The sequence below is a fragment of the Leptopilina boulardi genome, unplaced genomic scaffold (assembly GCF_019393585.1).
Source record: "Leptopilina boulardi isolate dan_hultmark-lab unplaced genomic scaffold, ZJU_Lbou_2.1 LbouV2_80, whole genome shotgun sequence".
NCBI classification, from domain to species: domain Eukaryota; kingdom Metazoa; phylum Arthropoda; class Insecta; order Hymenoptera; family Figitidae; genus Leptopilina; species Leptopilina boulardi.
In genome coordinates this window covers 12,812-40,790 of record NW_026138028.1, presented here as the reverse complement: position 1 = coordinate 40,790, position 27,979 = coordinate 12,812, and the positions used below count along the sequence as shown (strand labels likewise).

The 27,979-nt window shown below is 25.0% G+C and overlaps 2 protein-coding genes across 6 annotated transcripts; one reads left to right on the top strand and one right to left on the bottom strand.

The window, feature by feature from the left end:
* Nucleotides 1–8: 8 nt before the first annotated feature.
* LOC127290697 (sodium-independent sulfate anion transporter-like) lies at nucleotides 9–12,189 on the bottom strand. 5 transcript variants are annotated; one of them, XM_051319447.1, is made up of 13 exons: nucleotides 11,915–12,189; nucleotides 11,227–11,376; nucleotides 10,242–10,537; nucleotides 5,962–6,140; nucleotides 5,258–5,453; nucleotides 4,363–4,550; nucleotides 4,047–4,176; nucleotides 3,772–3,930; nucleotides 3,373–3,534; nucleotides 1,238–1,378; nucleotides 780–925; nucleotides 518–679; nucleotides 9–240 (listed from the first exon to the last, which is right to left on the bottom strand). In XM_051319447.1, the coding sequence occupies exons 3-13, from the start codon at nucleotides 10,252–10,254 to the stop codon at nucleotides 91–93; spliced, it is 1,626 nt and encodes a 541-aa protein (XP_051175404.1). In that variant the 5' UTR covers nucleotides 10,255–10,537; nucleotides 11,227–11,376; nucleotides 11,915–12,189; the 3' UTR covers nucleotides 9–90. The 5 variants fall into 5 exon arrangements, with proteins under 5 accessions (XP_051175404.1, XP_051175406.1, XP_051175405.1 ...); XM_051319449.1 differs by having other exon boundaries at nucleotides 10,242–10,454; XM_051319448.1 differs by lacking the exon at nucleotides 11,227–11,376.
* LOC127290698 (trissin receptor) lies at nucleotides 7,416–27,322 on the top strand. The gene is made up of 4 exons (XM_051319453.1): nucleotides 7,416–8,533; nucleotides 16,901–17,067; nucleotides 25,307–25,958; nucleotides 26,119–27,322. Exons 1-4 carry the CDS (start codon nucleotides 8,511–8,513, stop codon nucleotides 26,525–26,527), a joined length of 1,251 nt encoding a protein of 416 aa, XP_051175410.1. The 5' UTR covers nucleotides 7,416–8,510; the 3' UTR covers nucleotides 26,528–27,322.
* Nucleotides 27,323–27,979: the final 657 nt, after the last annotated feature.

The window sequence follows — 27,979 nt, the reverse complement described above, 5'->3', positions numbered from 1 at the left end:
ATTTGAAATATTTTTTAATGACAAAATTTATTATTTAAAAATTATAAAAATTAATTTTTTAATTCATTTTACACTGAAATATGTAGAATATTAATTATTTTCAGGTATTTCAGGTAATAAAATTTTATTTATTAATTTCGGTGCAACTTCTTGTACTACATTGCTCACAAATTCTGAGCAATTTATAAAATGAAATTCTTGTCCTTTCAAATATAAATCGTTGGATAATAATTTCATATTCTGAAACATTGTTAGAAAAAATTTATGAAAATACAAATTTTATAATTTAATTATTTGTTATGTATATTTAAAAAAAAAAGAATAAAGAAAGGAATCTAATAAGTTTATGTTTGAAAAAAAATATATTTGTTAACAGTAAAATATTTATATATATGAATAGTAAGATTTTTATATTTGGTAAAATAAATAAATATAAAAATGTTTTGAATATGATGAGGGTAGAATGGTTTTTCGTACGTGATTTTTTTTTATTACTTTGACCCAGTATGCGACATACCATGACAACGGTAACATCAATCCTCCTTAAATTTTTGCAATCAAATATAACTGTACAGGGATTTTCTCCGGATAACATTGTTATCTTACTTCGTAAATTTTCTGAAGCCGGAAACGAGACTGTCTCTTCCGGTAAGACATAAACTATTCTGTTGCCATTATCCTGTAAATTTGTGATTAGATATTCAAATTTTTATAGCTTTATATATTAGTTATAAAATCAAAAATTTAATTTTTTTTCTCTTTTAAAAAAATTAACTTACATTTGATGTTTGAATTTCAATTGATGGTCTTGCCATGAAATAAAGCAAATGTAGTAAATTCATTGCTAATCCACTTAAAATACCAATTTCCAGTCCGAAAATAATGGAAGATAATAGAGTTATTATCATTACAAGAAAATCACTTTCTGGAAATTATTTACACAGCTTTATTGTGATTGAAATTTAATTAATAATTGCCAAATTTTAATAATAAATTTGGAAATTTATTTTCTCTATTTTGTAAAATATGGTTATTACTGATATACCAAATCGTTTTTGTCTGATTTAAATTGATTTGTTCTACTTACTTAAGTTAAATTTTTTAATTTTTCTGTCTGACTAAAACACACTTTTACTACTTATTAGACGAATTTATAGCGTTACATGACTATTGTCAAAATAAATATTAATCTACTATTTTTACATTAAAATTTTTTTTTTCAAAAACGATAACTTACTTTTGGCTCGCCAAAGCATCATGTATGTATTGAAATCTAACATATTGTACATGGCACATATAATAACCCCAGCTAGAGTTGCTTTGGGTATAAAACGAAATGTTGACGTTAAAAGTCCAGCTGCTAAAAGAACAAGAGCTCCTGAAAATATTCATTCTAATTAAATTATAATTACAGCTTCTCGTTGAAAAGTTAACAATGCGTTTTACACATTTTTTTTAACAAACATGTTTCACATTTTTCACGTTTGTTAATTTCTTTCTTTTTTTTTTTACTTTCTCGCGCAATGTATATAAAGATACAACAAGGCAGTGAAAATAAAAAAAATATAATAAAAGCAAATACAAAATATTGGCTTTAAAATGCGTTTAGAATCCAGTTTTGTTTATTCAATTTCCATATAGCTATAGATATATGAAAAAAAGGATTTTTTTTCATATTTTGACATTCAAAGTTTTGTTAGAAAGTAAATAAAAAAGAATTCAATAGTAGAAATCATATGACATTTCTTCTTGAATGCAAAACAATATATTTTCACTAAAACTGGTTTTTTTTATTTCAAAAATGACACTCTTTTTCAAATAATAGAATACAAAAACAAATGTATAAAGAATAGAAAGAAATAAGACCTTTATAAAACAAGTGTCATGCAAAATAGAGCAGAGGAAAACAGATCACTGGAATTTAATTTGTATTTTTTAACAAGCAAATATTTTTCCCTCTAAAACTCGTTAGACATTTAAAAAAAAATCAATTGAACAATTTAAAATTATTAATGGCTTTTACAATTTAATTTACATCTGGAATATTCGTTATAGAAATATGAATGTAAAAAATTATTTGGTTCATGTAAATAAATTTATTTAATAGTCGATTATTAGTGAAATAATTTTTTTCTAAAAAAAAGTCAATGAATTTTTAAATAGATGTTTAGTGAAATTTTCTGTATTTCCGAAATTCCAATGGAATTTTAAATTGAAGATTTTATTTTAGGTTTTAAAAATATGCCAATTTGAAAAATATTCAATAATTCTCAATTGCACTTTAAAAATCCATTTAATGGTCGACGAATATAGATGACGTGTGTGCAAATATAGACATTTAGAATGATCAAATAGTAAAATGAAATAAATGCACTAATATCATTTTCGGACGCAATGGATTATTAAGGAGTTAGCAAACAAAAAAGCATTCTCAATTATTCTTCTCTGAGAGTTTCACAGGGAAAATATTTTTCAATAATATATATAAATTATTACAAAAGTTAGAAGAAAACAATTTTAATAATCGTCTCGAAAGGAATTTACTTTTTCCAACATAATATTCATTTTATCAATTTTCTTCCATTATTATATATAAATTTTACAAATTATTTTCAACATTTTTTTAAAGTAATTTTTTTATTGCTATGTTCTTTTTATATTTTATTTAATTAATTTTTTTTTAATAGTTTTTATTGTATAATTTTCTTTCTTATCTGAAATTATAATTATCACTTATCTGAAAATTTCATTGTGAATTTTTGATTGACTAAGAAAAAAATGTTTTTTTAAATAATGTTTTGATCAATATTATTTATCTAAAAACGAAGAAAACTTTGAAATATATATATTTTGTAAGCAATACACTTGAAAATGTTTGTCACAGTTTAAATAAATAAAATTGTTACATTATGTGAATAATAAATGACGTTAAATTTGATAGTTGCGACGTAATGAACCATATAGATTCAATACGACGTGATCTTAAAGGATCGAATTATCGAGTCCTTCCATCAATATGCTGAACATTTCTTTCAAATGGACCACGTCAATAAACGAATTTGGAAAATAAAAATACGAGGGATAATTGTAAAAAAAAATTGTTTGAAAAGGAAAAAATTTTTAAAAAAATTCTTATTTTTAATGAACAATTTTAAAAATGTTAACAAAAAATTCATTTCCAAACAGAATTATGATTAAATAAATAAAAATGTAATTTTGTTATAAGTCTTTCATGATAGAAAAATATATCAAATTTTAATAAAAAAAATTTTTTTTTTTTTTTTTGAAAAAATAAAATCATGATAATCAAGCGAGGGAAAAGATTCAAGGATGTAATTTATTTTGAAACTTATCCAAAGAGGAATAAATTACCTGTGAAAATTCCCCCAAGAGGTGATTTTACTCCCGATGCGTGATTTACTGCAGTTCTGGTAAAAGAACCTGTTACCGGCATTGAGCGAACAAAAGATCCCATAATGTTACAAATACCAAGTGCTAACATTTCTTGCGTGACATCCAAAGATCTCCCCATTGCTGTGGGAGATAATTTTATTAATAGATCCCCCGAAAATAAAAATCCTTTTACGTTTTATAAATATTTCAAAGATTTATACGCGCACAAATTATTTATTCCTGCCAAGGGTGAAGAAAATTTAATTATCATTTGTTTCAATGATAAGAAAATAATTATAAGTTATTTATTTCATAGAATGAATTATTTATGAATCTAAAAAATATCAAATCAATACCAAAAATAAAAAATTGACTCACAAAATGCTTTTGCGAGGGCAATGTGCTCGATTGTTGAGATAATAGGAACGGTAAATAAAGATGTACCCATTGTCTTTGTCATTTGAAGAAAACCGATTGTTCCATTTTGAGTGGAAAAAGGAGGAAGAGAAAGGGATGGCAATCCTTGAGTCATTATACCTTAAAAAAAAAAAATTCATTTTATTTGCCAAAAAATTAATTTTCAAATATATTAATTTTATAATTAATAATATTAATTATTCATTATTATTAATTAATAATAAATTTTCAAATACCTGTTAATTTGAAGGGTTCTAATTCATTGACATAAAATAAAAATGCCAATAATGCTCCTAGAATAACGACTAATGCATTTCGGCTAATTACAATCATCCATGTTAATTTTTTACAACCACAGGAAATATTCTTCAAAATTAAAAGAATTCATTTTTACGTAATTTTGAAAAATTATTTATTATTTAAGTAATTATTAATTTAGTCAAATAATATCTAATATTTGTTTAATATTTTATAATAGTCATTATTTGAATCAAATAAGTTTTTTTTTGAATATTGAAAAAAATACCTATCGAATATTATTGAAATTTGTACCTTCATGAGTATTAAAAGACCAATAGTACTAATTCCAAGGACTATATCCCACAATCTATAATCGGAAAAATTCAGAAAAGAGCCGGAAATTCCCACAAGTGGTTTCAATTGTGAAGAAGCTATGCTAATAGCGGCTGCAGCCATAAAACCCGTGATAACCGGAAATGATATGAAATCGAGTAAAAAGCCTGGAAAAAGGGAAAATCGAATATATATACGAAGTGCAATGAAAAACAATTAAAGTTAATGTGTATAACAACATTTCGATATTACAATTCTTTTCTAATTCCTGTCAATTTTTATTTCATAATTTTTTTTTCAAATAATTATCAAGGGATTGAAATTTTTCAAATATTCTATTGCAATACTTAAAATATTTCCAGTAATTACTCAAATAAATATTTACTTGAAACAAATAATTTTTATTTGAACCAATAATTTCTGTACTTGAAACAAAATTGAAATACATAATAATTATTTATTGCAAATAAATATTTATTTGTTAAAAGTAAAGTATAAATTTTGAAATAATTTTGATTATGAAGATAATAATAATTGGAATAATATTAATTATCTATAATAATAACCAAGTGGCATAAGCTGTCAGATGTATATAGGAGTAACGGAGGGTTAAATGAAACATAAATGCACGTGATTGAAGCGATCCTTATGTGCTGCAAGGATTTAGTTGTTAGGTAACGTATGAACCTGCCTTTGGGAATCAATCAAATGTGAATTTAATTCCTCTTGCGTAATACCTGATACATATAAACATATATATATACCATTTCACGTGGGAACATTTATAGCATCAATGTCCTGTAAATTTCTTTGATCACTGATTTTCGATTTACTTTGAAATTCGAGAACGAATGCTTTTAATAGCTCCACTCACCCAAATGAAAGACTCCTACAAGAGTGATGAGTACTCCCTTTAGAAAACACATCAAAACTGCCATGTCCGCTCCGTACTCAAGTACAAGAGGTCTTATCATCACTGCCATTATTGCAGTTGGACCTATTGTTATATTTTTACAAGATCCAAAAATTATGTAAACAAATGACGCCATAAAACTCGCGTACAAGCCATACTGTAATTTTATCAATATAAAGTTATTATTATTTCAATAAAAATTAAATTAATAAATTATAACATCCGTTTATGGCACTTTAATTATATACTGTTTTGAATTTCACATTAAACCACATTATCATTGCCGAAATATTTCATTAGACATATTATATTCTAGCTTAATTAGTTATCTAATTATTAACAATCAACGTTCTAATTTAATTTTTAATTGTTCCCGTCTTTTTTTTATTGTACGTGAAAAAAAAATTACTTGACTCTTATTAAATATCGTATTTGTTTCAATTATCAAAATTTGAATATTAGAAAAATTTAAACAAAAAAGTCTATATTTTCAGAAAAACCATTTTGGATGTAAAAATGCAATTTTTTATGAACATTAATTTGATTTTCCTGCTATTCGAGTAGCTCGAGACCCGAAATTTAATCCCATTAAAGTAGGATATCTATCACTAAATTGTGTAATTAGACGAACAATCAGTTATAGGTCATAAGTGGATCATGTTTACCTCAGGACCTAAACCTGCAACAATGCCGTAGGCAATTCCTTGCGGTATCGCTGTTAGACCAACTGTAATACCCGCCAATACATCCTGGAGTATCCAATTTTTTTTATAATTTGGTAACCAATTAAAAATTGGTACTCGTTGTAATAACAATTTTTTTAATGAAAATTTTCTGCATCTCTCTATAAAAAAAAACAAAACAAAAAAAAAAAGAATTCAAAAAATATTTCTAAACAATGAAAACATTGTGAAAAAAAAATGCGACAATGTTCTTCACAATAGATTCGATTATATCTCTCGAAACTTTATAACAGTAACACAGTGTCTCTTTTGTGATTTTAAAGAAAAAGTATGTAACGTTTTTGAAAAAAAGAATATTGCAATCTTTTATGATCATGTGCTTTTTCAAGTCCAAACACAATGAGAAGGGTTAAAAGAAATATAGTTGTAAAATAATGTCAAAAAATGACAACATTTTTTTAATACTAATAAAAGAAAATTAATACAAAATTAAATTGAGAAATTTTACGTTCTTCTCCAACGAAGAAAATATACTCTTTTGTTTATTTACTCAGAGGAAAGTTGTATTAGAACCAAATATACCATTTTTTTTGTATTAACACAATTTTTTGGTTATTGCAAACAAAATTTATTTGATCCAAATAAAAATTTATTTGAAAAAAAAATTTGGTTTATTTTAACAAATTTTTCGATTGAAGAAAGAATTTAATTGAGACAAATAAACTTTTAGTTGATTGAACCATAAAAATTTGATTAACTGTATGGCAAATTCATTTGGTTGATTCAACCAAAAGTTTCGATAACTGTATGGCAAATTTATTTGGTTGATTCAACCAAAAGTTTCGATAACTGTATGTCAAATTTATTTGGTTGATGCAACCAAAATTTGGTTGTTTCAAACAACTTTTTTTCTGAATGTCAAAATTTAAAATTTAAAAAAAACAAATCTTTTCACAAAATTGTGCAAATATTGAAAAACATTACTTTGATTAGAATAAATTTTTTTATTTGAAAAAAAAATATTTTCTAATCTACTGAGAAAACAAGGGAATATCTGCAAAATTACAAAGATGCATATTTTTAGGGTATACGAATCTTTCGAATGTGTATAAAAGTAATCTCAGAAAATCATAGAGAGAAAAGCGCAGTGTATATACATATCTTTCGAATAATGTTGAGTGTTTGTATATATTTTGTATATATAGTGGAAAAAGTTTAATAAACACCACGTTCAAGACGTACTCAAACGTCTTGAGGGGGTGTCTTTTGTCTACACATATATATATACATACAGACAACTCTCTTTTTCCCTGTGACACTTTGGTGTCAGAAAAAAAAAATTCATGCAACTGGAAATGCAGCAATGTTAGCGCGTGCGCAAATTAAAAACGTAAACGAACATGAATGGATGTTCTCAGTATCGCGCAATACGGCGGCGAGGACTGTTGTTCGAAATTTTGTATATGAAAAAAAAGCAAATACAGAATTTCTTATTTATTTGCATTCACAGACAACAAAAAAAAAAAAAAAAATTTTAATTTTTTTTTTTTGAAAAATTTCTTTATTTATGTTGCACCTTGTAAAAAAAATTCATATCAATAAGCAACAAGTTTGGAAAAATTATATTTTTCCATATTTAATCATTTTTTTATTGCTATTTTTTTAAATAAAAATCTGGGATTTTTACAGAATTTTTTTTTTTGAAAAATTAAATTTTGTCAATCAAAAAAATCCCAATCAAAATTGGGAGTAAATTTTTATTTAAAAATCAAAAATGATAGTCTATAAAATTTAGAAACAATATAAAATTTACCTAATTATTTTAAGAAAATTATTCTTTTCGCGAGAGACAAAAAAAAACAATTTGATATTAAAATTTTGTAAAATTGCATTTTGTAACATGTGCAAGTGAATAAATGATTTTTTTTTATTTATCAAGATTAATGACAACAACGAGGGAAAAATTCTCGAAAGGATTTACAAGAATTTAAAAAATAAATAGGAAAATAATTTTTTATTCTAAATAAGAAACATTAATGTGTGTGTGTTTTTTCTACATAGAGGAAAATATAGAAAACAAACGTGCGTGCAATAAAGCAATTTGTGGTTGTATCTTTCAACAGTGATCCTTTTTTTTTTGCAGAATTTTTCTGCAAATATAGATATAAGTGGAATATGAATTTAAAATATATGGAAGAACCAATAACTAAAGAGAAGATTGATATAGAAAAATTAATTGCAATTAAAAAAATACTCACTAAAAGAAAAATAAAACAAATGAAGAAAGATTCTTTATCTTGATTAACGAAATAAAAAAAAAAAAGAAGAAAAAAAAGAAAAAAGAGGAAATTGCTCTACAATTCTTTTTTCTTTATTCCTATGAAATTGATTTCGTTCACGATTTACGCGCGAAAATGAGAAAAGCGGAGCTTAAGTGTTGAACGTCTCCTTCACAATGCGTGACATGCAACGGATCAATCAGGACCGTTGCGAAATGCAAATGCATCAACGAAAAACACGATAACGAACAAATGGAAACTGACGGTAATTTCAGGTATAATCAATTTTTATTTACATCTTTTATTTTTCAATTTTAACTTTTTTCAATTTGCACAAATTCTGCGTAAAAAAAATACAAAAAACAATTTTATTTTAATTAAAGATTTAAACAAATTTTAATTTAAAAAATTTAATTTTTAAAATGTTTTGAATTAATTTTCATAAAAATTTTTTGTAAATTTTAATTTTAAACAATTTTTAATAAAAATAAGAGAATTATTTGCAGGGTGTATAGATTTTAGGAAAAATTATGATTTAATAAAAAAATCTTGACAAAATATTGTTTAGCTTTGAATGCTTAAAGACTTTTGTTTTTACAATGCAGAACTTCTACTACGATCAATGAGAATGTATAAGTAAACAAATATTTACATACACCATATATAAAATTATTTATTTCAGGTATATGGGACACGTGACATTTTTCAATGACAAATAATGTTTGAATATATATTTTTTTAAATCAGGTCGGAAAACATTTTTCACCCAATCAATTTAAACTGATTACCGAAAATTTAGTAGATTAAATTTTAGTAAGAAAAATAGTAAAAAATAATTTAAATTTTAGTTTTTATTCAAAATTTTTTTTATTTATTTATTTATTTATATAAAATAATATTTCTTTAAAAATCGTAGTGAACTTCAATTTATATTTTTAACTAATTTTTTATAGTTCATTTTTTTTCGAAACAAAAATTTTGAAATTTTAAAAATCGATGCCTTTGGGGAATAATCAATTGTTTCTGATACATTACTTTTTATTAAAATCATAAAAAGACTGACAAAAAAAAATTTAACAAATTTCATAAAAGAAAATTAATTTTTTTTCTATTAAAAAATTTGTATAACTCTATAAAAGAAATTTATATGTAAAACATATTTTACAATTAAAAATTCATAATTTGAAAGCGAATGATTAATTTCAGTACAGCATATAGTTTCAATGAATTTATTTCTTGCATATAATGAAAAGTTATATTGTTTTTCATTAAATCAATTTATTTTCGACAAAATATGGTGATTTATATTTAAATCCAGAAAAGGGGCTGTTATTAAATCATTTTATAGATAGAGAAAGGAGAACAAGTTTTGTAATTTGCAATTTGGTAGATTTATTTTATAAAAAGAAAAAAAAATATAAGGAAAGAAAGAAAGAGAGAAATGGACAAAAAATTAAAAGATAATGCATAAAATAATGCCCTCTGTGCTATATTTTATTATCTGATTTTCACCACTCTTCACAATCTTCCGTCTGGAACCGCAAATTCAGTTATCGAACAATGAAATTTCTATCTAGTGAAATACTGAATGGACAAATTTATGACTATGTTATATTTTTATATTTATCCCTCCCCAACCCTCCAAAAAAAAGAAGCAAAAAATATTTGTGACACTCAAGTATAAAACTTGATGAATGTACAAAATTTATGTGTGAAAAAGTTTTCCGCATAAAATTCTTTAATATCGTTTGAAATGAAGTCCTTTCTTTTAGTTTTTAGCTAATTTTTTTTATATTTATTTATTATTATTTAAATTCTTTTTTTTCTGTAAAATACTTTTGTAAAATTTGTCTTCAAAATATTGTTTTACGTAAAACCAATAAAATCATTTTGGATTAAATTAATTTTAAAAAAATGAAAAAAAATGTTATCCGTCAATTAGTGATAGAAGATAAAAAAAACGAGTATATACTTTATACGTACCAAAAGAATCCATTGCATATATATATGCCTTTTACAGGTACTCCTTTTCTTCCTGAATACTGTTTTATTTTCTATCAGCTTATGATTTATTCAATATTCTTCTATCGACGGCATATTATAGATATACACAAATATACTCTCTGTACGTCAGTACCAAGAATTTTTTAAATCCTGATGACGTCTTATTGTTTCATATCCTTTGTCGTACATCCTCTTTTCAACAAATTGATACACCTGAATCTTTTTTTTTTTGTTTTTACATTTTTTGAAGATAAACTCAAATATTTACAACATATCTAAAATATTTATTCAATGTGTAACATATTTTATTCAAGAATATTTTTCTCTAATAAAATACTTTATAATTATTTATTAAAATAATAAAATATTTATTTTAATAAAAAGGAAATACGTTAATTAAGACATATATGTATAATGTAATCGGAAAATATTTTGCAGTAATAAAAAAAGTTTGCATGCGTGATTATTTTTATATTATCGAGATTTTTTTTACTTTAATAAAAACAATGGTAATAAAAGAAAATTTTTTTTCTGCAAATAAATGAAAGCTGACAAAGTTATTTTCATATCAAAAACGTGACGATTACATGCTACCATTTTTTTTTTTAATTTAACAGAATTTTTTCATAAGTCAAGTTTTAAAACAATGTAAAATAGCTTTGAGATAAAAAAAAATGATTTTTAGATAAAATTTTATGGAGTCTATTTCAAAAAGGAAATGAAAAATTATTAAAAATAACTGAATTTTGTCTAAATAAATAAAATAGTGAAATTTGATATTTATGAATGTTAAAAAAAAGTATAAAATTACTTTTAAAAAAAAGTTTTATAAGTTTTAAATAGGTATTTAATTTACTTTATAACTTTAGTAAAAAATGTGTCTTATTCTACTAATTTTTTGTTTATTAAATTTCTTTTTAGTAACTTTTTCCTTTCTTATAAAATCAAACAAAATTCTTTTTACCTTGTGCAGAAATAAACTTTGTACATTCAAATTGTATAACCCTCAAAGCGCTTCTTTTGAGATTTTAATTCTTGGAAATTTCAATCTTAACCTTCCACCATGCCAAGCAAGAGTATTGTCAGAACTGTGTTTGAGTTGTGGTGGCTAAGTCTTTGTTAAAAGTTACAAGTTAGTTAAAAGTTACTCAAACAAGCATATTTTTTCTTAAAAGCGAGAAACTATGATAAAAAAAAAATTTTTTTCTCAAACATGAATGTTAATTATAAATTATGAATTAATTATACAGAATGATCAAAATGTATTGGGAAAACAAAATTTTTTTTGGGTACAATTTTATTACAATGAATATATAATTAATTTACAATTTTTAAAAAAATTAATTTTAGGAATCAGAAATAAAAATTAATTGAAAGTTTAGACACATTTCTAATAGTGTAAAATGAATTACAGAAAAATAATTCCAATTACATTAAATGTGAAAAAGTTTATTTTCAGCTCTGAATTGAAAATCTCTTTTTTATCGCAAATTTTGCTATTAAGTTGATGATTTAAACGACAGACGCAACGCACGCGACACATTCAATAGAATGTAATTTTCAGTTGGCAAAAGAAAGAAATAATAATTTTTCCACAAGAAATTCTTGACTTTTGATTCATATGGATAGAGTGTGTATATATAAATATGTACCTGTGTAAATATATAATGTAATTTAATTTTGTCACCAATTCAGAGACTTTAAAAATCCATTCGTAATTTTTTTTTATAACACTCTTATAACGTTATTATTCGCGCACGTAAGCATGAAAAATTTAACTTTTAATGTGAACAAGATTAAATGCCATTGCGCGTGTTAATCTTGAATATATTATTCGCGATAATTGTATGTAAATCATACAACAGAATTTGTATTTTGACTTCCTGTAACTAAAGAATCACTGATACTGAAATATATAACTTTTGTATACTAAAAGTTAATATATCAAATGGGAGTGGTGATATTATATATATATATATTATATATTTTAGAGTGGGGACATGTATAGTTTCGTAATCAATTTTTTTTCTCCATCTATCAACTGAAATAACAGAGTTTCAAAATATTTTATATATCATTTGTTGATTTTTATAGTAAATCCCATATTTTTTTTTGAACAATAAAATTTCAAGATTTTCGACTTATTTTCATTTAATTAAATTTTTACAATCGTGTAAGCCTTGTTCAAACCATTCTTTTTATCTGACATTCCAAAAACTGTTTATAGTAAGAATGACAAATTATAGCCAGAAGACAATTTTCCTCCTATGAGAAAAACAAAAGAAAATTATTTTTTAACTCCAAAAAAAGTAATTTTTTTATTATTTTTAAAAAAATATTCCAATTTTTATTATTTTTTTAAAAATATTAAAAAATTTTTAAATAATGTATTAAAAAAGTATAGAGAATTTTTATTATTTTTAAAAATATCCCGATTTTCATAAAGAAGATAATGTATGTTTCATTAAAAGTACGAGAAAAAACTTGAGAGATGAAACATTTAATGAGGTAGCAATTTTTAATCAGAATGAATATGCGTTTTTTTCAATAATTGATATAAATACAAAAAAGTAAAAAAAATATCTAAAAATTGAAAGAACTTTTTTTTTAGAAAAAAAAAAAATAATTTTCAAATGTTTATTTTCGAAAATGTCAATAATTAGCAATCATCAATTTGTTCACTTTGGATATGAAGACAAACCAATTTTCGCCAATTGAATATACATTTGATTCTGAAGTGGAGCATTGATATCGAATAGATATAAATTTATTACGGCTTACAACCTGCAAACAATGAGAGAACTCAGTATATCATCTATAATAATATTATGCTGAATTAGGAAAATGTAACACACACACATATCTAGATATGCATAGAATTAGGAAAATGATTTAGACTTAGATTTTGTCTGTCGAATTAAATTAAACACACATATAGCTCTTAAACCTTTACGGTATAAGGTAATATGTAAATTTAATATAATATGAGTATAAATAACAGATTTTCTAAATCATAAAATTATTTCCTAAGTTTATAATTATATAAATCTGATCAAATATTTTATATAAAAAATCTAATAAAAATTTTTAAATAAAAACAACGAACCCTGCGGATGCAGCGAGAGTAATTAAAGTACATAATAATAAAAAAATTAAAATAATAATAATATAATAAAAAAATAATAATAAATAATTAAAATTGAATATATTTGCAACAATAATATAGTTACAATTTACAATAATAAGTTTCTAAGTATAACATCTTAATCTGATAAAATATAATTAAAGATTATTGGAAATTTAATGTGAATGTCAAAAAATTGTATATATACAGATATAGAAAATCATTGTATATATATAGGTACAGCAATTATTGGTGATACACGAGGCATTATATTCTGATAATCCTTATCAGTAAGCGGTTTAAAATATTCGCAAATATTTTTTTCAGATAAATTGCTATCTGCATAGAGAGGAAAAATCCGTTAGGATGAAATTCGAATGATACAAATCTGTTTTTTTACATGAAAAATGAAATTACATTTTCCACAAGTTTCCAATATATTCATCAAGTTAATCAATTTTTTTTTTCACTTCAATTCTTTAAATTAATTTAATCCCCCCCTCCAAAAAAAACAAGTTAATGATTTTTTTTAATTTTATATTTAAAATTATAAAATATATAATTCTTATAATAAAAAATTTTAAATGCGGCTAATTTTGCATAGAAAATTAAGTTTTAAAATTCTTTTCCATTCTTTTGATACTTTTTATAAAGTTTTTTTTTCTTGTCCACGTGAGATTTACGCCCTGGCAGTATATTGTTAAAAGTGAGTGCTAATTAAAAACAAAGGAAAGTTTTTTTTTTTTATTTGAAACATCTCACTTTGAATACATATCGTATACACAAAGTTTCATTTTGTGGTTTGAATTTAACTGAGACAATTTCCGAGATTCCTTATATATTTCTGGTGTACAAGTTTCTGACACATTTCTCAACTTTACATAAATTAAAATTAATTTCAAAACTATAGAATGATTAAGAAGACGAAATTTATTATCTTTGACTCAGGCGAATGTGCCTGTTATGACTGTATATAAAAAAAGTTTTTACTTTTATTGCAATCCTCAAAACTTATGTAAGACAAAAATTCAAAAAGTAAAAGCTTTGATAGGTTAACAAAGCATCGAGTACATGAAAAAGTCATCGATGTACTTTACAACTTGAGGGACCTCTTTTAATAAAAGCCCTCTTTTTTGTAGTTTCATTAACGAAAGTTTGAAACTTTGCCAACTAGTTTTCTCGATCGAGTAATTAGCTATAATACTATTTTTCTACATGGAATATTGGAAAAAGTGCATATGTGTGTTCCATTAAAAAAAAAAAAAATTCCTTATGTTGAGAAAGTATCGAAACTTTTTTTTTCCTAATCGATATACTATAAAATCAAAAAAGAAATTACAAAGTGGCCAACGGGGATTTTTAAATTCTCGATACACTATTTTGTTTGAAATGCATGTTCGAAACTTTAAGAACGTCTACTTTTTCAACTGATATACAGTTTCCCTCAGTTTCTGGCAACGATTCAATATCATTTTTCCCCCTTCAGACAGCAACAAACTTATTAAAATTCTCGACTAAATCAATCGTGCAAGATTCCTCCTTTCCAAGAGAAAAATATTTTGTATATACATTTTCACTGGATTAATAATTATTTTCAAGAAACACAGTTTGCAACGATCTTATCAATATTTGAAGTACCAGCTTAAATATTAAAGGAAACTGAACCGTCTGAGAGGATTTATGTTTAAGAAAAAAAATACACTATAAATAAATACTATCACAAACTTGTCTGTTATATCGTAAATAATTTAAACTATAACTTTCAAAGTATGAAAAAAAACTACTTTTCACATTTTCATTAATAATAACTGAATTCTGCGATTTTGCATTAAATTATTTTACAATTATTAAAAAAAGACAAATATTCTTTTTGTTTTTAAAAAATTTATTTCAATTACTATTATTATTATTTTTATTACTCATTTATTATAATTTCCAAATTAGGTGATTTAGATATTATGTTTCCTTTTCATTTTTCCGCTTAAGAACTTTCATTAAATTGCTTTTTCACAAATTACGCTCATTAAAATTGATTCTAAATTGTGGTATAATAATGGAATTTAGAAAAACTCTAAATTTCAAATAAGGAAGAAGATAATAATTACAATATAAGAGCAATTAATATTAATTAAAATCCATTTTCGTAATTAATCTTTTTCGTCTAGGTAATAATTTTAAAACTTTTCCAAACTTAATTTTATTGACATTATATGATAATATAAGGTTGGTGAAGTTCACTTCATCGAAAATCATCGAAGTATTAAAAACCAAGATACTGCATAAACACAACAAAAATAGTAATAGGGGTCTTCCTCTACTCGTATCGGGCTGTCAATTTTTTTCTACACTTTTAGGTGTATTTTGTGCAAGAAATTGCAATAAAATAGTGTGCCTAAGAAAAATTGAATTTTTTTGAAAATTTTTTTTTTTCGAAAATCGCTTTAATGGTCATAAAAGTGGTGTTCCTCTACTCGCATCGGGCTGTCAATTTTTTTCTACACTTTTAGGTGTATTTTGTGCAAGAAATTGCAATAAAATAGTGTGCCTAAGAAAAATTGAATTTTTTTGAAAATTTTTTTTTTTCGAAAATCGCTTTAATGGTCATAAAAGTGGTGTTCCTCTACTCGCATCGGGCTGTCAATTTTTTTCTACACTTTTAGGTGTATTTTGTGCAAGAAATTGCAATAAAATAGTGTGCCTAAGAAAAATTGAATTTTTTTGAAAATTTTTTTTTTTCGAAAATCGCTTTAATGGTCATAAAAATGGTGTTCCTCTACTCGGATCGGGCTGTCAATTTTTTTCTACACTTTTAGGTGTATTTTGTGCAAGAAAATGCAATATAATTGTGTATGTAATGAAATTTCAATTTTTTTTCAAAAATGTCAATGTTGAGGATTATATTAGTGTTGTTTGTCTGATGAATTTAGGGTTGAACTTAATTTTTTTTTGTTAAAGGTATAATGGTTTTTGTAATTTTTTGATGTGTTTATGCAGTATCTTGGGTTTTAAAATTTTGATGATCGTAATCGATGTGAATTTCACCGACCTGATAATATATGGTTGTATTTTCATTATGTGAAAATTAATTACACGATACATAAATTGAGATTTAATCTATAATATTAATTAATAATAGTTAAATAATTTTTTTTGTAATCATTTAAATTTTTATATTTTTTAAAAATATTTTTGAAAAATTTGATTAACTGTATAATTATAGATAAATTATCTCAAAAGACTTTTAAAGAATTTTTTATTCCTCCCTTTAAGTAATAAAGTAGTCTTCAAGATGTTGAAAGGACGAATGCTTAATCACATAATTAATTTAAAAAGTTTATATTTAACAAGAATTTATAAATCCTAGAAAAATCATTCTATTACGTTTACTTTGAAGGATTAAAAAAAATTTTCATAAAAAAAATTGCAGTATTATTATTTATTAATGGAATAATAAAAAATTGTAAGGTATTTTTATGCTTCATTTTTTTGTTATTATATTTTACATTCTTTGCAGTCTGCTTCAAAGGTTGGTCATGGATAACTATGGAAACGAAAGTTTTTACAACGAAACATTTTTTACTGACAATTCAACAATAAACGAAGATTATATTTTCGACCGAATTGAAGTGAAAATAATATTCATTACTCTCTACTCTATTGTCTTCTTCTGCTGCTTTTTTGGTAAGTATAAATAAAACAAAATTATTTGTGAACACTTTTTTTTTAGAGAAAATCCGTCAGACAAAAATTTATGATTGCTGACAAAAATAAAATGCCTAAATTTTTGATAAATTAAAATTTAATATGTATGTATATATTATGCAAATAAAATAGTGATTTAATTTTATCAACATATAGGTATTGAATGTTAGAAAAGCATATTGGTTTTCAATGCTTCCACGGGGACATAGTGGAAAGTAAATTAAATCTACCAGCAAATCAGTAGCATGTGATATCTGTAATTATCCGCAATCTCTCTGTTTCAACTCTTTCAGATTTATTGTTTCTTTCATTTCCCCGGACAAATAATTTTAGTTGGACTTTACTTTCTTTAAAAGGAAATAAATGTTGGATTTAAGGAGAACTTAATTAATAAATTTAATTCTTTCCATTTATTTTTATTTGCTCTTTTTTTGTTTTCACTTTTTTTTGTATTACTCAAATTTTTTGAAATAATGCGTAAAAATTATTTTCTACAATTTTGAACAGCTATGAAAGTTGAATTATTTTTATAAATTAAAAAGTAATACTATTTCTTTTATTAGTGATGAATTTTAACAAATAAAAAGGGATTGCATTTGTACGTTTTGTTAAAAGGATATAAGATAAAGTCAATATAAAAAAAGTATAAGTAATTTGTTCTCAAAAATAGAAGATGGTCGAAGCCATATGAAAAATCCTGCGAGTTCTATATCAACTTTTTTTGTGGAACCTATTTTTGAGGACATTCCAACTTTTATTGAAATGAAATTTAATATAAGTGCGATTCCAAGTGAGATTTTGACTTTTTCGGAGTAGGTTAACCGATTGCAATGAAACTTTGGAATTTTGTTATATATAGTAAGACTAATCTTTAACGTAAATTTCAGCCTAAAATATTTGTTAGTTTACGAGATTTGCAATAATAACAAAAAATTTAAAACTGCTATATCTTCCGTTCTAATAAACGGATTGAGGTCTACTTTTTTTTAAAATGTCAAGGAAAATGAGAGGAATAAATCTCTTTCAGAACATTTTTTTATAATTTTACAACTAAAAAAATTATTAAATAATAATTGAATAACTTTCGCGCGACTAACTAAAATTCAATCACTTAAACGCTAAAATGATCTTACCTGTGTTTTCTTTAATGTTCCAAAGGATTTTTATTGTAAATGTAAGTTTAACTTAAGAAATTTTATTAATTTATTAGTATAAACAATTGAGATTTCTGCTAGTTGACGTGCAGACGACATTGCGCACGCAGCATTCTCACATAGCCAACTGACGTGATTCGTGGACTAAATTGGCTATGTGAGAATGCTGCGTGCGCAATGTCGTCTGCACGTCAACTAGCAGAAATCTCAATTGTTTATACTAATAAATTAATAAAATTTCTTAAGTTAAACTTACATTTACAATAAAAATCCTTTGGAACATTAAAGAAAACACAGGTAAGATCATTTTAGCGTTTAAGTGATTGAATTTTAGTTAGTCGCGCGAAAGTTATTCAATTATTATTTAATAATTTTTTTAGTTGTAAAATTATAAAAAAATGTTCTGAAAGAGATTTATTCCTCTCATTTTCCTTGACATTTTAAAAAAAAGTAGACCTCAATCCGTTTATTAGAACGGAAGATATAGCAGTTTTAAATTTTTTGTTATTATTGCAAATCTCGTAAACTAACAAATATTTTAGGCTGAAATTTACGTTAAAGATTAGTCTTACTATATATAACAAAATTCCAAAGTTTCATTGCAATCGGTTAACCTACTCCGAAAAAGTCAAAATCTCACTTGGAATCGCACATAAAGAAGATTTTTTAATGTCAGATTTCTCTTTTATTCGACTTTAGATCGAAGCAAATAATATTTTACTCCGGTAATTTGAATTATTGAGAATTCGTCCTAAATTCGAAATTCGAACATTTTTTTTATATTATTTTTAAAAATTATTCCTTGTTAAAAAAAAATAAAATTTTATTAAACAATATTAAAATGATAGAAATGTAAGGATTAATTTATTTCACACATGTAATGTAATTCAACTGCTATGGTTAGTTGTGAACTTCACATTTGAATCTGTCACTTTTAATTTAAACAAAGTTACAGAAGCTTGTAAGCGAATTATCTAAAAAGTAACTTTAAAATGATTAAAAGTAAAAATTTACATAAATTAAAAATTTAAGTAAAAATAAAAGAAAAATGGATTAAAAAAAATAGAGGATTTACTTTCACATAAAAGCTTGTTTAAAACAAAATTTTCTTAAATAAAGTATTTTTAATGCATTACCATAAAAAATGGAATAATTTAGGAAATTGTTAATTATTATTTTAATTTCTTTAAATAATTTTAAAATAAAAATAATTTTAATAAGTAAATTAAAATTAATAAAATAATTTCTATTTTAGTTATAAAAGTTCGTTACTGGTAAAAAAATATAATATAATATTAAATATTGGATTCTATCATTTATGCCACTGAAGAAAAAAAAAACAGTACATTCAATAAGAGGGAGCATTTGAGCATTTTATATACAAGATTTTTCCAATTCATTATACGCCTTCCAATAAGTAGTTTTTTTCAATATAACACAGCTAGCATTAAAATTCTGCGAAGTAAAATCCAATTTAGAACGGTGAGAGAAGCATTTGCTTTCAACGGATGATGGTGTCCTTTTAGTAAAGTCTTTTTATTTTATTTTTTCTTTTTTTAACCGTGAAATTTAGAATAAATTGCCAGAAGGCTGAAAAAAGAAGACTATACACCAATTGTCACACACAGTGTGAAGTATTCGCATGATATATTATCAGAGAATATATATATATAGTATGAAAAAAATTAAATTATTCCAGAACACCGGAAGGTATATATATATAAAAAAAAATTTCAATTTTAAAAACGAATAAAGCGTATGCAATATTGATTTAGGCTCTTAAAGAAATAACTCCAAGAAAATATTTCCGGAAAAGATTTATCAAAAAAAAAAAATTCATTTATCGTACATATATGACAATAAAATGTTCTTGACGTAAATATAAATTGATATATTGATATGAAACATTATATTAAAAGACAAATATTTTAACGTTAAAATAGTAGAAAAAAGAAAATTCTCATCATTAATCTTGACGGGTTCGTTTCAAAAAATTTTAGTAAACAGCAAGAAATAACCATATTTTTTTTTTCATTTTATGAAATATGAACATCCTCAACTTTCATAAACTTCAAACACATTCATGATTTCTCTCCGGTTTCATGTAAATTGATGCTCACACTTTCATCCTTGTCAAACATGGTGTTTAATGATTCTAAAATGCATTTCTGGCTTTAAATTATATAGGAAAAGTTTTCGCGTGCACTTTATGTGCTTTTCTACTCTATATTAATTCCCCCCCCCCATAGACATTCTTTTTCATGACCTTTATAAGGGATAAAAATTTTTTTTTTATATACGAAAAAAAGGCAATTTTTATTGCACTTCCGCAGCTTTATTTGAACTTCTTTATAATGAATTGTAACACCTCCACTTTTGTTGGGAATAAAGAATAGAAAAAAAAAGAAAATCTTCAAGAGATTAAGTGAAGAATAATTGAGCCTTTTGCTGAATGTCTGCGCGCAACTAAAAGTCTTCTATATATACTCATTATCATTACTGACAATGAGAGTAATTCTCTGAATTTCTGTTACTATTTGTTGTTATAATTCAATTAGCTTCAAACAGATTCATTGTTGCGCTCTCGTTTGTTAACAGAAAAACGAAAAAAAATATAACATTAACAATTACAAAATTAAATTGCTTTAATTCTCTTTTCAAGAATACAATTATCGTCGACCTGTAATAGTGCTTTATGGCATTTTCTTTGTCGTGTTCATTTTATATTGCTTTTAATTCACAGTCAAGAGAACAAAAAATAATACTGGCTATATGTACAAATGGATTGCACACATAAAACAAATTGTCCATCTGATACATTCTTTCATTAAAAAAATGTATATCTAATTTTATGTTCATCGAAAACAGAATTACTGAAAAAATTTTATTTATTAATATTAATAATGAGAATAAAGAAAATAAAAAAGTTATGATTTTATAATATATTAACTTTATATTTAATAAAACTTTATACATTTAATTTATTAACTTGATAGTTAATTAAGTTTAGGAACTTTATATTGAAAAACTTTATATTAAAAATTACTTTCTAATTATACAATTTGAAATCGATATAACAAAGAATATGCAAAAGTTATTAACAAAGTTAATAATAAAAATACAAAGAAAATGATAAAAAATTGAAATGCATTAAATTTTGGAGACTGGCAGAGTGACATATTGGTATTTCTATTATATATACATATGTGTATAATCGGCTTCAATCTGGGTTCGATTTAATTAAATCCAATTAAACAAATTGATTTCAAAGACGATTGCAAATTAAGTCTATACTGAATCTATCGATTGATGGGGGGATTTAATTGTTTTATTTAGGATAGAAACAAGAAGAGAAATTGCATCACACATATGTTTCTGGCATATACACATGCGCTGAATTTATAAATTTATGAGCTATATGTATAGAATCTCTTCAGATTATCGATAGAAGGAGAAAAATCGTAGAAAATTCCACACATTGTTCTCTCATAAGTAACATCAAGTGGCAAAAAAAAATAGATGGAAGATAGTGATAAAGATAATTCCGAACGTCCCATTATTTTCTTTAAAAAACCCCCACATATATAGACGAGAAGCTTTTTTTTAAGTTTCTCCCCAAGGGTTTTTCATAAATATGTTTTCAACGAAATAAATTGCACCGAACGAATCCAATCCAACATGAAAAAGTAATATTTTTACCTGCGGTTCAAAAACCAATTGTTAATATAGGATAAGTGTGAGTATAAACAGATTCTATTTTTGATACAGATATTCGAATCAATTCAATTATGATGACGAAATCAAACTTCAATTTTTTCTTCAGATATCCGAAGATGACCCCATTTTAAACCTAGAGTAAAATTAGGCAAATTCTGCAATGTTAAATTTTTTTAATAAAGTTCTAGGAACGATCAAATTTTTTTCTCACATTCTTTTTTGAATCTCCAAGGAAACTCACTTACATATCATATATGTGTAAGCTTCGAGCTTCGGGTCAAAATTAGCATTAAATAAGTTGAGTGACACAAAATGATGGAGAACGAGAAACACAGTTTCTTTCACGAATATAACCTTCCTACCTTTAATCTCCTTCGAAGTTGAAAGTTTCCTTCGCAGGATTAAGGAATAGAAGTCCAGAAAGATTAAAGTTTAGTGGCTTCTCTCCAGGCTCCAGATAATCTTATTTAAGACGACTATTATAAGACGAAACTGGACCTTCTTTACCTATACGATACGTCTGTGTTAAAAAATTTAAAGAAATTGATCTGCATAAATTGATGATTTTATAGAGTATATGGCAAATCTTGTTTGTTATCCTTATCGGGAAAATCTTTTTTTTTATAAATTCATCTTCCGTCGAAGATTTTGTTTTTAGAAAAAAACCTCTCAATTTGTAGATATACGAAGAAAACGATAATTCTGCATTACTTTTCTTATATAAATTTCTCATCATTTCCCTTTTAAGAGCCTCTGACTGATTTTCTCCGATTCTCTCATTTTCTACTTTTCACCTTAATTGAATCCTACCAAATCCGATAATCCAGTTAGGTAATAGTTGCATTCTAAAAAACGTTCTTGACCTCCAGTAAACGTTCTCCTCTTATTTACCATATTCATTTATTCAATGTTTTGTTATTATAACTTGTTATATTCAATTTTCTCATCTTTTTACAATTTCAATATTTTTTTTTCATACAATGAAGAATTCCTTCTTTTTTCATTTACAAACAAAATTTATTAATTATAATTAATTAACGTGTAACAAAAAAAAAATGAAAATTCATTTCTTGAATAATTTTCATTAATCCTTCCAACAGTCTGTCGATAAATGGTACATAATACTCATCTGCTCATTAGATTGAAAAATATCAGACCCTTAGTTGATTATAATTATCTAGCATTTTAGTTTTGCTGCGCATTTTTATAGGAGGAAATTTTTCATTTTAATTTAAAAATGAAAAATGATAGAGAAAAATTAAGTTATTAAGAGAAATATTGGAAGCTTTTGAAAATGTGTTCTTAGATGACATGCATTAGAGAATCTGATTGCAGGAAAGCGTCCAGGGAGATCACAAGGTTAAAGCAGTATGCAAATTCATCCAAGTTCTCACATCTCCACTCTATTTGACACAAACGAATAGATCAATTCGTGTATATGAAGCTACAATTACTGGCAATTTCGATTAGGGACTTTAATCTATTTTCCAGTGATGTTACTCATATACTTTCACATGTCTCTCATCCCTTTATGCTAAACATGTAATATCTTTTTTATCAAAGTCAAAAAGTTAATTTCAAATTTATCTCTAAAGCTAATTTCAAAAGTAAATTAAAAATTATATACAAGGTTATTAATTTTTTTTTATGAATCAATAAAAATTCATAAAAAAAAGAATAAAAGACCAAAAAATACGTGAATGTAAAAAATAAATACATTTTATCAAAAATACTTTTTTTAACTTTTAATTTAACTGCGCCAGTAATAAATTATTCTAAAAGTTCCATTGAACGACTTTTGGACAAATTTGTAAGTTTTAAGAAGAACTTGTTACTGCGAATGGAAATTCACTCTTGTCGATATTCAAACAATTTTACGAATTGCCTGAATTTGCACCTTACTTTTATTAGTTTAACATTATTGGAATGGAAATGTTTGTATTATATAAATTTACATAGCCTATCAATTTTAAAGAATATTTTAAATTTACTTTTCTGCTATAAAGTAAATTAGGCTCATTTGCAATTAAATATTTTACATAATTTATATATAAAAAGAATTTATTTTTCAACATTTTATTTATAACACTTGTCACTTGATAAAGTATCACTCGATTGAAACTCACTGTGGACTCGACTCATGGGAATTTTCGACGGACAGTTATCACCTTTCGGTAGTGAAAAAGTCAGAAAAGAAAAGGAAAATAAGTTTTGCGAAAAAAAATGGAAAGTTCGAAAACGAGATAGAAAAGCAAGTTTTACGCTTGCTGCACGTTATTGAATTTCTTATTCTATGCATCTCTATATGCAGAAATTCTCTTTATGTGAACAAATTTAACCTTTGGTATAAAAAAAAAAATAAATTTTTTCAATTCAATTCTAAAGAGTTATGTTACAAAGTTTCATCTAGATTTTCACAACTTTTTTAACATTGATGGATTTAACTGCTTTAAATATATAAGAGAGAGGGGAGGAAAAAAAATAATTTCTCCATTTTCACACGAAGAGAATATATATATCACACAAATTTCTCACACGTGAAGTTTTAATCTCGAATCAAGAAAGTCTGTTACTCGATTTTAAATAACATATTTCATCTTAATTATTAATTGTACAATTCCCTAAAAAATTATTTTATATTTTATTAATAAATTAAAAAATACTGTTTATAATTTAATTTCAATTAAATTAAAACAATAATGGATTTTAATTATTAATAATAAAGTTAATAAATTATTTCTATATTAATTAAATCTGATAAAAAGACGGAAAGTTAAATAAATCTTATTATTGAATCAAGATGAGAGAAAATTTACTTTATGTAATAAGTAACTATTTAATATATTAAAGTGAATCTATTTTACATGGCACGAACGAATTTACTTTAGAGAATATTGATTTACACTAAGTGAATTTATTTTACTGATATAAGTTTAAAAAAAATTTTAAATCATATTAAAAAATAAAATTCTGATAATGTTTTATAGTCCAGAAAAGAGAAAAGACGTTTACTTTTACAGAATTTTAAATCTCTTTAATAACAGTTTTATAATTTTAATTAATTTTATTATTCATTTCACGTTAAAGAGGGATGAAAAAGAATTTAAAAAAAACAACGGACCTTTCTTTATGATCCTTTCATTCTTTTTTGTTTGTTCCTTTCTAATTTATCCAAGTTCTCTTTCTTTTTTGCTCATTATTGTCTACATTATTTTTCAAGTTTCTTGGTCTATTTAATTAATAAAATACAAAAAAATGATCTAAATTTAGAATTTAATTAATATTATATTAATTTTTGTTTTCCCCGATAAATTTATTCTCGTTAATGTTAATTTATTTCTGTGCAGGAAATTTGATGGTAATTTTCGTGGTAACATTCTCCCGTCGACTGAGGAGCATCACAAACTTCTTCCTGGCAAATTTGGCAGTCGCTGATTTATGTGTTGGTATATTCTGCGTCTATCAAACACTAACAAACTATTTAATGAACAGTTGGCAATTGGGCGAATTCCTTTGTAAAATCTACATGTTCGTTCAATCATTATCTTATACGGCAAGCATTTTGATTTTGGTTGTTGTTTGTACAGAAAGATATTTGGCAATAATACATCCTATCAAATGCAGATCAATGTTAACGCGAAGCCGTTTAAGGGTCGTTATTGGAATTGTGTGGTTGATAGCCGCAATCTATGCAATACCACGTTTTGTTTATGTTGAAACGATTAATCATCAATTGGACACGGGCGATATTGATGTGATTTGTATAGTTAATTTTAAGAGTCACAACAAAGCGGCCCTCGATGCTGTTAATTTAATATTCCTCTATCTTTTTCCATTGTTTCTCATGTGTTGTCTTTATACGAGAATTGCCGTTTCACTTTGGAAAAGTGGTGCAGCACTTGGAGGACCTGGTCTCGTTGCAAGAACGAGAAATGGACGAGTTCAACATATTCACACTTCGAGTAGAAATGTCCTTCGAGCTAGACGTGGTGTCATAAGGTACGTTTATTGCAAATTATTTGCCTGATTGGTAAAATTTTGATTGTCCCAAAAGCATTTTTCTAATTTTGGTTTGTGTCAAAATCAAAATTTTGCCGAGGCATTTAGATAGTACCACATCCTGTAGCTTAAATGATTTCTTTAATTGAATTTTTTGCAGAATGTTGATAACCGTGGTGGTGATGTTCGCGATATGTAATTTACCACAACAAGCAAGAATAGCGTGGCTCCATTGGGATCCAAATTACAGCCGAACATCGGACTTTAGTACAATACTGACAGTGTCAACGTTTCTTGTTTCATACATGAATTCATGTTTGAATCCAGTATTATATGCATTTCTCTCGAGAAATTTTCGTAAAGGAATGCGAGAACTTTTAATGTGTGCTAATCGTGATCAAAGTGGAAGATTGGGTATCGGATGTACAAGTGGTGATGTTGCTCGTCACGAAAGCGGACTTAATACAAATATAGCACATAGCTCGATGGTGAGATTAAGTTCTGTTCATGATAGTCCATGCTCAACACAAACTGTCACACGACAAGAAACATTAGGTCCTTGTTCTTAAAGGAAATTATATAGAGGACATTCAAAATCGTTAAATTCCATTGACAAAGACATTACTGCAGTTTCAATTTCAATCTGCTTGTCACGTTGGTCTTTCCACAAGAGACCCTTAATTAGTAAAGTGCAGAATACTTAACTTTAGTCCAAAGTTTCTACTACTATTAAACCAGTACATCGGAAGTAACAGTGTCGCATGTGAATGTTAATGTCCCTCGAGTCCAACCACTGACCTTTAAAAGAATAGCAGTTAATGTGTCTAGATTTAAGTTTTTCTTCACGTTCTCCATTTTCTTTAAACTCTATTTTTGCGCCAAAATAGAAAACAATTTAAAATATTATCGAAAGCAAATTAAAAATAATTGGAAGACCAATTTCAGTAAAAACTCAAATTGAAAAAAATGAATGAAAAACTAATTCAATCGATTTCTCCTTTAATCTTTTACTTTCAAAAAAAATATATAAAAACGTTTTGACGCCTTTCCAATACCCCTTTCTCAGGTGTCAGAAATGTCGAAAAAATATATAAAAACAATAGTTCTTAAATATCATTTCTATATAGTATTTTCATCTCTAAAGACAAATTTTTCCCAACTTGAAAGTTTTATATATATATATAAAAGAGGACCGAAGAAAAAACTTTAGATCCTCTCTTGATTCTTTCTTTTTTCCCCTTACTCTCTTTTATTTCCCTTTATAAAAAGATTGTAACACAATCAAAAGTATTAGGAGAGAATAAAAAGAAGACCCCAATAAGAGGAATTAGTTTTCATTCTATATATATATATATATATATATATATATATAAAACAAAATAACAACGAACAAAAATAATTTGTTAACAAAGGAAAAAAATCAGTATTTTCTAAGTATTATATTCTAAATTTCGAGTTGATTTTAACTAAAAAAATTATTTTTTTACTATTAGGATAAAAATAAATTTCGCTTCTATTTGAATTTGAATATGAATTAAAATAATTTAATTCAAATTTTACATTAGACGATGTTTTATATATATGAAAAATAAAAGAATTTTAATCTGAATTAGAAAGTATTTTTACTTTCCCTGGAGAATAAAAGAAATTAAAAAAGAAGAAGAAGAAGAAGGATAAGTGCAGGAGAAAATTCTCTAATTCCATCCCCTTTAATGATTGTTTTCCTGTGATCTAATTTAGTCGAATTTGAATCTTAAAATGTGTGCTTAAAGCACAATGTAATTTGTTTTTCAACACAATGTTCTATATATGAAACTCATTAAATAGTATATATGGGTTTTAAATTTCAATTCTCGGATAATTTATCTAAATTCCTTGAACAACGAAATCGTTAATTTAATTATTTACTCTTAATTTTTGAACTTTTGGTAACTACGATCATAAAAAAAATTTATTTTATTCAAATAATCGATTGCTTGACTATTATCAAATAAATATTTATGTATGTATTTGAAACAAAT

Coding starts and splice junctions, on each gene's coding strand:
- LOC127290698 (XM_051319453.1), top strand. CDS start 8,511: ATGGAAACTGACGGTAATTTCAG. Junction 8,534..16,900: donor GAAACTGACGGTAATTTCAG/GTATAATCAATT, acceptor CATTCTTTGCAG/TCTGCTTCAAAGGTTGGTCA. Junction 25,959..26,118: donor GCTAGACGTGGTGTCATAAG/GTACGTTTATTG, acceptor AATTTTTTGCAG/AATGTTGATAACCGTGGTGG.
- LOC127290697 (XM_051319447.1), bottom strand. Junction 3,931..4,046: donor AGAACCCTTCAAATTAACAG/GTATTTGAAAAT, acceptor TTTTTTTTTAAG/GTATAATGACTCAAGGATTG. Junction 241..517: donor TTGATGTTACCGTTGTCATG/GTATGTCGCATA, acceptor ACAATGTTTCAG/AATATGAAATTATTATCCAA.